General features: G+C 36.3%; 2 protein-coding genes across 2 annotated transcripts; both read left to right on the top strand.

Annotated features, from left to right (window-relative positions):
• The first annotated feature begins 3,827 nt into the window (after positions 1-3,827).
• On the top strand, positions 3,828-6,468 carry LOC140878665 (uncharacterized). Its single transcript, XM_073282281.1, has 4 exons — positions 3,828-4,262; positions 4,367-4,849; positions 5,329-5,399; positions 6,273-6,468. Exons 1-4 carry the CDS (start codon positions 3,828-3,830, stop codon positions 6,466-6,468), a joined length of 1,185 nt encoding a protein of 394 aa, XP_073138382.1.
• Positions 6,469-11,839: 5,371 nt separating this feature from the next.
• On the top strand, positions 11,840-12,989 carry LOC140885293 (uncharacterized). Its single transcript, XM_073292254.1, has one exon. The coding sequence runs from the start codon at positions 11,951-11,953 to the stop codon at positions 12,806-12,808; it is 858 nt and encodes a 285-aa protein (XP_073148355.1). The 5' UTR covers positions 11,840-11,950; the 3' UTR covers positions 12,809-12,989.
• Positions 12,990-14,942: the final 1,953 nt, after the last annotated feature.

The raw sequence follows: 14,942 nt of genomic DNA, 5'->3' as shown, positions 1-14,942 counted from the left end.
GCCAATCAGCCCGCTCTGCCAAAACGACCGATTGGCTCACCTCGCCTATTCGTCTTGCCAATTAATGGATTTTGGGGTGTTACGGGTTGGTTCATCCCATCAATTTGTTTAGACAACTTTAATTTTTATTTTTATTTTTTGAATCAAGATCATAATATATATATATTAATTTATTGGTAATGCATGATTTATGAATTGTGATATGAAAATTAACATAATACACACAACTAATTATTACATGTGTCCACTGGTGTAGAAGGCGAAAGTAGTGGCAGAACCATGAGGTGACGTGCGAAAAAATTTTCCAGCGTTGCGGGTTTGATCCTCGTGTGAAGCATATTTTTTGCTGCAATATTGTGAGGTATGCTCTGGGGGTTGGCCATGTTGCTCCCTCCCTCAAGTTCCTGCCGCTCTTGCACATCTCTCGATTTAATCCCGCATGAGCCAATGAACCTCTGACTTATGTGGAATGAGGTCCCCCTCGAGGTCAACTTTTTTTTTTCTTAAAAAAAAAAAACGTAGTGACAGAACCCGATTCTCAGAAAGGCAATCATACTTTTATCGGGGAATATACATTATTCATAGATGCTTTTTTTGTAACAAAAAATCTTTTCTGCATTATTTCATATACTTGGATATATATAATTAATTATTTCAGTGTACTTTTAAACAGATAATCGCATACATGTCATCCACAACGAAGTGATATAATATATATAATATGAAAGTTCAGGAGTTCGATTCACTCTATCAACATTTTTTTGGACTAGCCTGTCACACAGGGCTTGCCTAGTGTGGTTTACTTGGCTAACGTAGTTTGCAGGCTATTGCGTTAGTTCGAGGATTTACCCAGTATGCACCGAAGGTAGCGGCTGTGGGTTCCCACGTCACAAAAAAAAATGAAACAAATTATTGATATGCGTAATTTTACGTATTTTTTATTTTAATCTTGTAACTAGTCAAATTTGGATATTTGCCCGCTAACTTTTAATTTTGAGTATTTTGGTCCAATTTTAACTTAAATATTCAATAGTTGGAAGACGTTGACTAGGCTATAAAATCCGATCATATGAAAACAAATTTGGAGATTTTTTTCCTATTTTTTGCATTCATCATCCCGTTTCTTGAGTTTGTTCTTTTTTTTAAGAACAATTTTATAATTTCAGTTTGATGTGATGTAATTTTAGATAGCATTTCACTTGAGATTATTTATAACCTAATTGCTAAATCCTCAAATTTATTGTCATCTAATTGGATTTTATAGTTTAATCAACCATTTTTAGTAAAATTAGACACCACGGTAAAAAAAAAAGACCAAAATAGCCAACATATCAAAGTTAGAGGACCAATACCAAAATTTGATTAAGTATAAAAGAGAAAACATATAAAGTTAGAGACCAATTTGAATTTTTTCCCTTGCATAATAATTAGTTAAGAATACATCGGGGACTATCAAAATGTACTCTAGTGTAAACATGCACGGTCACTAGCTATCGACTGACCACTATATCTTTAGTGGGTGGCTAGTAATGGTGTAACTCAATCTTAAAAACCGTATGATACCCTAGGATGAGATCAACCCACCCAAACGATGATCCTTACCTTACTCCCAAGTCGGCCAAGAGGGCAGGTGATAGTATTGTTTTGTTTGCAAATTTTAGTGTCATTTTGTTAGTGTTTTGCATGCATTCATATGTCTTTGCTCATGTTTTATCTTAGTTTTGTTTTATGCATGCATTTAACTACATAATATACTCTCGTGTTTAATGTGTAGGAATTATCAAGTTTTAAGAAGAAATTGGATTTTTGCTTCATGCGCTCGATCGGACGTACTCACAGGATCGAGCACGACTCAAGAAGAAGTAAGGCAGAAGGTTTGCAAAGTTTCATGCCTCGATCCAAGCAATTCACAGGATCGAGCACGACATCTGAATATTCAAGGCAGTGGGCTCGAGTAGAAAGGTGCGCTCGATCCGGGGAACTCGTAGGATCGAGTGCGGATGTCGGTTCGAGAAGAATTTGTAAATTTGGAAACTTTTTATTTTGGAATCTAGACTTTTATTAGGCTTTTATTCCGTTTTTCAGAGGGGAATTATCAGACTTTGGCATATCTCTAAGGCGGCTAGGTTTTGTTTTACAACTCTCTCTGAAGATTTCTTCCTTTCTTGAATTTTTCTTGAGTTTTTCATGAATCATTGTAGCTAAACTTTTATACTTGGTTGAGGGAGACAAGCCCTTGATGCTGTTTATTCACGAGATTCGATTTTTATGCTTTAATCCTTATTGAGTATCAATAGTTGATCTGTTTTATTTCATGCTTGTATGTGAGATTTTTGGATTGGCCATCTTAGAATTTCATTATACAAACTGCAACTAAATTAGAATTCAAATCCGTAATTGTTTAAACCAACTTATTTCCGAAGCAACTATGTTTGATGTTTTCTGCTGTTGAATCTATTAAATCGTAGGAACAACTTTTGACTAGATTAAATACAATTGTTGGTATTTGTGTTGTCTAGATTTATCAGTTTTACTAGTTTGAATGCTGTCGTGGATTTAAATCTAGATCGCTAGTATCGGGTTGATTTATGGGATAAGGGTTAATCTAGAACACTGATGTCTAATTAACTAAAATTAAGGCGAAACAGGAATTTGATTTCCAATGATGAATATTTGATAGGATTAATTATTTTTAGGAAATCGATGATTGAATGTATAAATATCAAGGGTGTAGTCGATCGATACCAAGGCTTGTCTTTTATTGATTTCTCCAGTTAAATTTTCATTCTTGCATGATAGTGATAATATTTAATTTTAATTGTCTAAAATTTCAGTAGTTAAGTCCCAAAACTCAAAACCCCTTTGTTTTATTTAGAATACATTAAATTTCTCTTTCCTCGTGGGAACGATCCCTACTCATACTACTACATATTCTTGATTATCTGATTGAGTTGGGTAATTTGGGCGCGATACGACTTAGCACTACCAAATTTTTGCGCTGTTGCCGGGGAAAGACGTTTAATTTATTTGTGTTTTTTTTTGTTTTTTTATTTTTATTATTCCTCGTAGTGCTACTCGGGGTTGTTCATGCTTTCAGGTGATTCTTCAGAAGAAGAATTTCCATACGACCCGGAGATAGAAAGAACTTTGCATAGACGAAGGAGAGAAGCTCGTAGGAGACAAGAAGAGAACGAGCGCGTGGTTGAAGATCTGACAAGAGAAATGGCTGCCAACGCAAATCTGAGCCTTAGACAATTGGGCACTCCTGATCCAAACCAACTATGCATTACTTTTCCTACTCTAGAAAATAATGCTACTTTGAGCATAAATCTGGATTGATTCACTTATTGCCTTCTTTTCATGGTCTTGCAGGTGAGGACCCTAACAAACACTTGATGGAATTCCATGTGGTTTGCACAAGCATGAAACCCCATGGAGTGACAGAGGAGCAGATCCAACTGAGGGTCTTTCCTTTCTCTTTGAAGAGTGCTGCTAAGGATTGACTGTATTATTTACCCTCTGGATCCATCACGACTTGGACTGAGATGAAAAGAATTTTTCTGGAGAAGTACTTTCCAGCTTATAGAGCCGCAAATATCAAGAAGGAAATCTATGGGATAAAGCAATACACAGGGGAATCACTTCATGAATACTGGGAGCGGTTCAAAAAGCTTTGTGCTAGCTGTTCGCATCAGATAAGTAAAAACCAATTAATTTAATTGTGCAATGAAGGTTTATTGTCTCATGACAGGAATATGCTGGATGCGGACAGTGGATGAGTTTTTGTGGATAAAACTTCAGTCCAATCAAGGAACTTGATAGAGAATATGACTGCCAATTCTCTGCAATTTGGCACCAACAGGAGTGATCATGCGCCCAGACGGGGCAGTGAGGTAAATGTTTCTTCCCTTGAAAAACAACTGATTGATTTGACATCTCTTGTGCGTCAAATGGCTGTAGGAAATGGACAAACTATGAAAGGTTATGGAATTTGCAATGCGATGGGACACGCTACTGGCATGTGTCCCACACTTAAAGAGGAGTCGGTCGAACATGTGAATGCTACTGGTGGATTTCCTGGACCTCCACAGCGGAAGTATGATCCATACTCCAACACATACAATCCTAGTTTGAAGGACCATCCAAATTTGAGACACGGAAACCCACAGGCAAATCAACCGGGGCCTCAGGCACCACCACACAATCAATCTTATAGGCACCGTATCCTCAATATCCACAGCGTCCTCAAGTTCCAACGCCTGGTGAGTTTCTAGAAAAAATTGTTAAGGATATTGCTACTAATACTATAACTTTTCAACCGAAAACTCGAGCAAGTATCCAACAGTTGAACACTCAAATGGGGCAGTTGGCAACCACAGTCAACAGGTTGGAGGCACTGAATTCGAACAGCTTACCATCACAAACTGTGGTGAATCCGAGGGAGAATGTGAGTGCAATCACCTTGAGGAGTGGAAAGGAGTTGAAGGTTAATGAAGAAGTGGTGAAAGAACCAGTACATAACAAAGATGAGCAGGAATCCAAGGTAGAGGAGGACGAAACAGTTCAAATGGATGCACCAAAAGGTAAGTTCCCTCCTTTTTCTGAGTATAAACCTGTAGCCCCTTTTCCCTTAGCATTGAAAGAGTCTAGGAAGGATGAAGGAATTAAGGGGTTGTATGAAGTTTTCCGTAGATGTGAGGTAAATATTCCATTGTTAGATGTGATCAAACAAATACCTCGCTATGCTAAATTTTTGAAAGAGTTGTGTACTGTGAAGAGAAAACACAAACTGAAGGGATGTCAGAAAGTTGAATTGGGAGAACATGTTTCTGCTGTAATTCAAAGAAAGGTACCTACAAAATGCAAGGATCCAGGTATGTTTTCTATTCCTTGTAAAATAGGAAATGATGAATATTTGATAGGATTAATTATTTTTAGGGAATCGATGATTGAATGAATAAATATCAAGGGTGTAGTTGACCGATACCAAGGCTTGTCTCTTATTGATTTCTCTAGTTAAATTTTCATTTTTGCATGATAGTAATAATATTTAATTTTAATTGTCTAAAATTTCAGTAGTTAACTCCCAAAACTCAAAACCCCTTTGTTTTATTTAGAATACATTAAATTTCTCTTTCCTCGTGGGAACGATCCCTACTCACACTACTACATATTCTTGATTATCTGATTGAGTTGGGTAATTTGGGCGCGATACGACTTAGCGCTACCAGCAGGTCGACACAGCTATCTCGCCATTAATCCCGGGCCGGCCAGATTGCAGGTCGGCAAGATGGCAGGTCTACATAGATTTCTCGATATTAATCCCAGGTCGGTCACATGGAAGGCCGGCAAGATGGCAGGTCAGCCACGTGGGAGGTCGGCTGGGACTGGAACACCAGGTCTGCCAAATGATATCAGATCACTTCAAAGATTTGACCTTCCATCTTTAGAGAAGATTTGGACAAGATCTCAGTCAAGATTCACGGGATTGCAATCCCAGTATTCTCGGATTCTAATTAAGGAAGAACGATACCAAATCCAGAGACTTCTCATATAAATACCAGGTTTAATTTCATTGTTAAGGGTTCAACTCCATTGAGTGCACACACATCACTCACTATATTCTGATGTCCTAGCATCTGACTTGAGCTTTCGAGGGGATACGCCGCAAACATCTTTCGGCCCCTCCTAACACTCATTATGTTGTTTGCAGAATCTTATCGAGTGGACTAGATATCTTAGCTCGGTCAACGGATCATGTTTCTCAGCATTATCAATTGGAACCATCTATGAGAAATTCTGAGATAAGACGTAGATAAGTCTGTTCGTCAGCGCGGAGGAGGAAATGTGGCCAAACTGACTTTAGATCAGCTCACTCAGTTGATTGCCTGCACAGTGGAAGAAACCCTTAACCGGAACCAACCACCACCACCACCACCACCACCACCACCGTCGCCTCCTCCTCCTCCTCCTCCTCCTCCACCACCGCCACCACAAAGAGGTCAGCCCAATCAGATGGATGTGATGTGGGATGAAATCAGGAGGTTAGATCGGCAGATGGGAGGATGACTTGGTCCGATGCATAGAGAGAGCCCTTTATCTCGGATCATCTTAGACAAGGAGCTCCCCATGAATTTCCAACATCCTGCAGTAGGGGAATATGATAGTAGCTCAGATCCAGAAGAGCATTTGGGGAGGTTTAAGAACGCTTCCCTGTTCCACAGATACTGAGATGAGATTAAGTTTCAGTTTTTCCTTACCACTATGGTTAGGTCGGCTGAACAGTGGTTCAATCTTCTACAGCCCAGCAGCATTCACAGTTTTAATGATTGCAGCTCAAATTTTGTTCATGAGTTTGAAAGTAGCAAGATATATTTGAAAATTTCTCTTAGCCTGTTTACTTTAAAGCAGTCTGAGGTGGAACCTTTGAGAGAATTCATCCAAATTTTTAATGCCGCAGCTCTGTAGGTACCTGTTTCCACTGTCGATACATTGATAAACATGGCTTAAAATAAGGGGAGTCTTTTAAGTCCTTGGTGAAAAAACCACCAGTTAATTTTGACAAGCTCCTTAGCCGAGATAAAAAAAATATGTAAATCTCGAGGTTGCTCAGAGGCAGAGGAGGATGGAAGGAGGGTCAGGACAGAAGTCAGAAGTGAAGGTAGATGGAAGGGTGGAAGTAGAGAGGAAGCGAGCAGCATATGATCAAAGTCAGGCCAAGGGACCTTACCCTTATGCGCCCCTCACCACGAGTCTAGAAAGGGCAATGCAGGTATTTGAGGAGCAGCAGAAGTTAGAAAGGCCGAGGAAAGCTGAGAGAAGTCCATGATTGCCTCCATTGGACAAGTTTTGTGAGTTCCACCAGAAGTATGATCATATCACTAACGAATGCCAGAGATTGGGGGATGAGGTGCAGAGTATCATCCATGAGGTTCTTAGGATAAGGGCCAAGCTCACCAGACGAGCCGAGCCAAATCAGTATGCTCAGCGAGGCAGAGCTCCCCGATGGGGGAATAAGAGAAACGAAGTTCGGGTAGATCGACCCGACCAACGAGGTCAAGCAGCACAAAAAAATCAGGGGGATCGGGTCGAGCAGATAGCGAATCAACCTACCAAAGGAGTCATACATATGATCTCAGGAGGAGCTACGGATGGAGATTCGGGGAGAGCCCGAAAATCTTACAGGCATAGGTTGGAAATTTTTGAGGTGAACTCTCAACCTAGTCACACTAATGAGCTGGACCTAAGCTTTGGGAGAAATGACATGAATGGGATGATGACTGTGGAAAAGCATTTGTGGACATCAAGAGGTACATAGCCAAGCTCCCAATGCTAGCCAAAGCTGTTTCGGGTAAACCGTTGTACATCTACTTATCTGCCACGGAAGGAGCAGTGAGTTCTGTTCTAATCAGACAGGAGGGGACATCTCAACACCCAGTGTAATTTTTTTCTCATATGCCCTTAAAGGTGCTGAGCTTCGATACTCAGGAGTGGAGAAATTGGTGCTGGCACTGGTCATGACAGCTTGGAAGCTCATGTCTTATTTTTTGTCACAACCCATTATCGTATTGACAAACAACCCAATTGGGAGAGTCTTGCTAAATGTTGATATGTCAGATCGGTTGGCGAAGTGGACAGCTGAACTAAGTGAGTATGACATCCAATATGAGCCCAGAACGGCTATAAAGCTCAGGATTTAGCTGATTTTTTGGCAGAGACCATACATGCGGTGGTGGAGGAGGGTTTATGGAAATTATATGTGGATGGATCTTCGACCAGTGAGGGTAGTGGGGTCGAAGTACTTCTTATCTCACCATGGGGTGATGAGATAAGGCTGTCAGTCAGGTTGTACTTCAGGGCATCTAATAATGAGGCGGAATATGAGGCTGTCTTAGCTGGCCTCCGAGCTTCCAGGAAGGTCGGGGCAGCTCGGGTGCACATATTCTCCGACTCCCAGTTACTAGCTCAGCAGATTATATGAATCTTAATAGCTATGAAAAACAAACACGATTATAAGAAGAATCGTGCTCTCAATTCAATAACAAAAAAATCAAAATGTTTTTCCCGATCTTTGAAATAAGTAAAAATTTGGATATTCACCCCTAGTTTAAAAGAAACATGTAATAAATATTCACGAAAAACAATTGTGATTCAAGGGAACCTTCAAAGAACTTGTTTTTGACAATCCACGATGAAGAACAATCGACAAACGCCACAAAGTTGTTAAGTTGATAAGTTTGATTTTTGACAAAGCAAAAACTTCAATAAAATTGTAGAGAGAATTTTGATAGAAATTTCAATTATCTGAATAATGTTATTGAATAATGAATCAATCTAGTGTTTTATTGTTTACAACTTGAAAAGACAAAATATAATGCAAAATATGCGAAAGATAATTTCTTAATGGCTCTCAAACACTCAAAAATAAGAAAAATATCTCAAAAATAACAAAATCCATCGAACACACACAAACACGTCACACTGTGTGGGGGAAGCGATATAATTTACAACATGTATTCTCAGTTTAAACCACATAAGAAGAAAGAAAAACTAATTATGAGCTATAGAAATACCACAAATATTTTTAAGAATATCTTGAAAATGTGGGGGTGTTTGACAAATGAAAGATTCATATTCAAGAACAAATGCATGTATATACCAAAATTGGTGGATTGTTTCGTATTGAATATATCAATAATTGCAATGACAATCGAAATTGGTGAACTATTGAAACATTACAAAGAAATGTAAATGTTGTGAAGCATATCGCGACATAATACCATATGGAAATTGATCTCTAATGGCATTATCTCCATTGAATCAAAGGAGAATCTCGCGGATCCATTAATGAAAGATATACCGAGAGATCAAATGAATTGCCTATCAAGGTAAAGGAGATTAAAACCCCAAAATTAAATCTTTTAGTGGATACTCAACCTAGCTAGTTGACTGGAGATCCCAAGATCTAGGTTCAAAAGAGACAACTAAATTATAAGACTAGAGAAACACCTTGGAGAAATCTCCTACCCATTCCTATGATAACAGGTGTTTTCCGCACTCGGGATATGAAGATAGGTCTATACCTTTAATGATTCCTGAGACATACAAAATGGTATGTTAGAGTATTGCGGAATACTCTCTTAGGAGATCACCTACGTAAGTGCGAAGTGTGGCCGCTTCAAATATGTAAAGCACTTGCGGAACCAAGCGGTGTCCAAGGCTGAAATGGACACAACAGTGATAACCAAACGAAATGTTAGAAAGGTTATTGTGTGAGCATAATTGTCTTGGTTTATACAAAACGACGAATAGTTCAAGGCAAAACGTCCACTAATTTCCAAGTAAATCCGATTATGTTTCACTAGGAAAAGTTCAAAGTCAAAAGCTACCTATCCTGATGCAGTAATTTTTTCGCTAGAACGCTATTTGTCGAGTCAGCATAGTCACATGCATTAATTTTTATTCGTGTGGGGATTGTTAGTAAAATGAGTTGTGTTAGAACAAGTTGTATAACGAACGACTTCTATATCATGAGTAGATTCATAAGAAAATTATTTTTCGAGTACCAAATCGAATGAATGAGAAATTAATTTATTTGTTTGAATTTTATCAGATGAAAAATTTAATGAAACACGATATATGTATATGAGTATATGTATATGTATATAATATTATAAAGAAAATAATATATATACATATAATATTTATATATAATATAATATTATATTATATTAGATTTTATATATAAATATACATATATCACTCGGCCATGTGGCCTAGTGAATCCAACCTGGCCGAGTGAATTCAAAATCAAATCAGACGGCCAATGGCCGTGTGAGGTGCAAGAGGGGTGGAAGAATTGCACCATTTCGGACGAAGAGGTGCTTGCTCCCTTTTGTGAAAAAGTGTGTCTCTCCATTAAGTCTTTTTAACATCTATAAAGTCATGCTCATTTACATTTCTCACATAATTTTATTCTCATTTTTTTTCTCTCTTGTTTAATTCTTCTGCAAATTTTTAAGCTTTTAGCGCTTAAAATCTAAATTATAAGACATAAAATCTTAGTTCAGATTTTCTAAGTTTTTTGCGCTTAAATTCGATCTTTAGAATTAAATATCGAAAGTTGTTTCGAATTTTAAGCAAAACACTTAGATCCAAATTTTTTAAGACATAAAATCTTGGATTTGGATTTTTAAGTTGAATGATTAAAATTCGAATTCATAGCGTTTTAAAAATTTCAAAGTTCGTGTGACTTTAAAATTTGTAGTGCTACTATTTTAAAATCGATAGTCGTTGTATCTTGAGAAGCATATTGTCAATAACCGTGAGCATCAGGGCGCAGCATTAACATTTCAAGAAAAAGAATCAAATTTTTGCCTCGATTATTTTTCCCTAGCCATTCATCCGCATATAATCTATTTATCCCAAGATCGGTGTTTTACCCAACAGTTTACTTAGCGGATTAATTTTCATATTAATACCCAGATAAGTTAACAGTTTGTTTTGGTCTTAGCGTATCAGTTCGATGCCTTCGTCCAATTCACTTTTGTCATTACCAAAAATTTATTATTTTTACTTAATAATAATAATAATATTGTTCTTCTTATATTGTTATTAAATCTAGATTCAATTGAATTTTGAAAAAATCTCGTTAATATTTGAATACAATGATAAAAATAATTTTTGAATCTTTTTCCAGAGAGAAGACGAAGCTCGACACTGAAAGTTCAAACTTTTTGGGTTTTTTTAAAAACTTTAATAAAACAAATATCAATTAATATATATATATATATATATATATATATATATATATATATTTATTTATTTATTTTAAAAATGAATATATTCCTACTTACCTCGTTTACGTAACTTGTTAAGATAATGTGATGTCAGTCAACTAGTTAATTATTATCCAACACGTTTCAGACGACACCATTGCCTTCATTTGTCCATTTCCCAGGTACAAACTATATCATAATCCAAAAAAAAAAAAAAAAAAAAAACTTTTTGTTCCTTTTAAGTATGTTCAAATTAGTGGAGTAGTTGAACGTTTCATCAAAGTTCAGGAGTTTGATTCTTCTTACCAACATTCTTTTGAACTAGTTTGTCGCGCTTACCTTGCCTAATGTGGTTTGTCTGACTAGCGTAGTTTACACGTTATTGCGTTAGTCTGGAATATGCGCACCAAAGATAGCGGATATATATATATATATAGGTTCTCACGTAATAAAAATAAATAAATTTCCAAATTCAAATCATGACAATGTCTTCTTAATATTAACTATCTCGTGTTATTTAAAATTTTTATATAAATTATTTTGACAAATGATTTAAAATAAAAATTAGGATAAGTTTTGATGTTAATCAAATTTAAAAGAATATAACTCAAAAATATGAAAAACAATATGCGTTTTTAATATTAACCAACTCATGTTATTTAACAATTTTCATTAAAGTATTTTGAGTACAACAATTATAACTTAATATGTAACAAAGTTGAAAAATGATTTTGCCAAAAATATATTCCTTTGATCATACTACATCATTAAATTTAGGTTTTTTTGTGTGTAATACTCTATCATTTTATTCAACATCAAATTTAATTTGATTTTATTTAACATTTATTATGTTATTAAAAAAATCTATCATCTTAAAATTATCAGCATTGTTATAAAAAAAAAACTTAAATCATATAAATAATATATAATTTAAAAAAAAAATGAATTTTTTTTTTATATATTTGTTTTATGCACACACTACGCGCCCTAGTATACCAGTATATTATTATATATAAAAACTGAGATAAACGAGTTGACCGATTATACAAGAACATTGTCAACTCTGGAAATGAAGAACAGTTCTTGATCAATATTATTCTCATCCCTTTATTACCGATTATATTATATTCCTCATTAGTGTGCTTAATTACAGTCTTCTGCATAATATCATCATGAATACTTCATCAGATATCAGTTGCATGAAGAAAAAGGTTCCGCCGGTGACGGAGGCGTTCCGAATACTCACCGCCGCCCTCCTCAGCCTTATCCTCCCTCTCTCATTTCTCCTTCTCGCCCGCCTCTCCGTCGCCCATTACCTCGGAATCTCCTCCCATAATGGCCAGGAATATTCATTTTATTTATGCTCCCTTTTCTTCTTATTCAGCGAGCAGCCCATCATTCTCCAGCTACTGGTTTCTGTCATTACTCTCTCATGTCTAGCTCATAGCTTAACCGGGAAATTGGTTTTTGTACCGAGTCGATCCTCGTCGGAGCCCTTCGGGCGACCCCATCTATTGGTTGCATGGATTCTTCTATGTGTTTTCCATTTCTGCGTGGGGCTAGGGGTGGAAGGGAGCATAGTCGCCGGGATCGACGGCTCCGGTTTCGGTCAGCGGAGGAGTTTCTTGTGCAGAGTGGTTTTCTTTCTTGGATTGCATGAGACAATGGTGTTTTGGAGCAGGATGGTGGTGAAGCCCGTGGTGGACGACACTTTCTTTGGTTTCTCGAAAGCTGAGGGGTGGGCGGATAAGGCGGCGATGGGGCTGAGCTTGGGTGGACTGTGGTGGTGGCGTCTCCGGGAGGAGGTGGAGGCGGTTGTCGTGGTGCCGGAGATTATGGGGATCGGGGTGGCGGCTTTCGTGTGGTGGTCGCTCTACTGTTCCACGGTGGCGGTTGGGGTGGTTATGTTGGTCAAAGGCTTTGTTTTCACGGCGGGGGTCATTTTCACAAGTAGAAATAATATTGCATTGGAAGGGGAAACCCGGCCGGACCAATATCATCCTCACAAGCTTCAAATTGAACCGGTTTAATTAGGATCCGGTGATTCTACGCTACATTCGAAAAAATACTCTCGATGTATTTGTTACAATATATTTGCGAGAATATTACTTGATAACAAAATAACAAAAAAAAAAAATTTTGATTTGAACTGAGATATTCTCGTGAATATTTTGTGCAAAAGACATAAAAATTTTTTTCTTACTCATGTAATATAAAAATCAACATATATCATGATATATACCAATATTTGTAAAGATATATCTATACCATCTTGTTAATATACATGTATGTATGTATAACATCCTTGTGTCAACTGTCAAGTATTAAAACAAATCATACATGTGATGTATTTCATTTTTTTTTTGTTAAAAATAAAAATGAATTTAACTATCAAGAAGTACGTGTATCACTGGTGGATGCTCAATATTGTTTCATGATTGGTTGAATATATATGAAATCCTTTACGACCATTTTTCTGAATTTCTTTTCTTAAATTCAAATCCAGTAAATATAGAACAGAATAAAGGCTAGACAAATGCAAGGTAAACCAAAAATACCCAAAATTTTACCATTAAACCTCAAAAGATATTAAAAACGATAGCAAAAATAAATGATTTACAAGCATGTGAAATAATACAATTGTACTTTAAAATTATGGGAAAAATAAAACAAATAATAATTTATTAGGATGAATGTCTTGATCGTTCTCAAGAATAAATTGCAATAATATTATGTGACTTTTAGCTGAATGTCTTTTCAAATTCTTAAGCCTACTGGACTTAATATTCCGATCATAGAATATTTCCAGTTCATTTACTCTATTCATAAATATATTAATTAAATGTAATAAATAAAAATATGTCACCCAATTAAAAGCATGAAACAAAATGAAATTGACATTTGTTTAAAAAAATTCTTCCAATTTTTTAAACAAAATCTAACATCATCATTTAAGTACATTTAATCCATCTTCAATTGTAATATTAATATCATTACAACATTTCAACTAGCTTCTGGTTGCTCTTTAATTCATATATCTTTTCATTTCCCCATTTTAATTTAATTTATGGGGTAATTACAATTTTAAGTATCTTTAGTCCGCCTTCAACTGTATATATTAATATCATTACAACATTTCACCTAGCTTTTAGGTTCTTTTATTTATTTATTTATAAATTAATTTTGATATGTTGCCCACCTACCGTGTATATACTTAGATTTATTAGCATTCACAAAACATGATAATATTAAAACCTAAGCAGACAATCATATGTAGAACCGTCAATTTAGATTAGGCTCGTGGGATCGGTCTGGCCTGCCACATAATTTAAGTGGGTTGGGTTGAAAAAATTTCAACCCAACTAAAGACGGGCCTAGGCAGGCCAACCTACGCGGGTCGCGGGCCTGGTGAAAATTTTTTAGTTTTTTTTACTTTATGGTGATATATGTATTTTTTTTGGAAAAAAACCTGGTTCAGTCTTAAATGTTTGGTCATTTTCCCAGTTTGGTTCCAAATATTTCATTTTCTCGGTTTGGTTCCAAATGTTTCAACCTTTTCGGTTTAGTCCTAAATGTTTAAAAATTTTGATCGAATTGGTCCTTCCGTCAAATTAACCGTTAAACCTAATGGTAGACATGATATGTAACGGGAAAAAACCCCAATTCAGTCTCAGATGTTTGGAATCTTTCCCAGTTTGGTCACAAATGATTTGACATTGTCGATTTAGTCATAAACTGTAACGCTCCAGAATTTAAGTGAAAACTGATAAGTGCAAGTTATGAAGTTAATTTCTATATGATTTAAGTGGATATTATGTGTATTTGTTGTTGTTTTTGTGATTTGCGAGGAATTGAGTTAAATTACCGAGAAGAAGCGGAAAGATAAATTACAGAACAACAAAGTTTACAAAATTACTGGACCTTCTAGAGACATACAAATCCAATCTCCATCGTTCAAATTGAATTTAGGATGTTTTAAAGCTGCTGTCAAAATTTCAGCTCGATTCGACAGTTAGATTGTGAGATATTATTTTTTGAAAAATATCGCAGCGCATATGCGCAAGGAACAAGAGCAGAAGCGCAAGAATTAGGAGCAGAAGCATTAAAAATCAGTAGCTTGAAGAAATCCATAGCGCTTATGCGCTTGAAAAAAGCGCTTCTGCG

The sequence above is a fragment of the Henckelia pumila genome, chromosome 2, assembly GCF_033568475.1.
Source record: "Henckelia pumila isolate YLH828 chromosome 2, ASM3356847v2, whole genome shotgun sequence".
Classification (NCBI taxonomy): Eukaryota; Viridiplantae; Streptophyta; class Magnoliopsida; order Lamiales; family Gesneriaceae; genus Henckelia; species Henckelia pumila.
The sequence above is the reverse complement of the archived record's forward strand: the minus strand, read 5'-3'. Positions and strand labels throughout refer to the sequence as shown.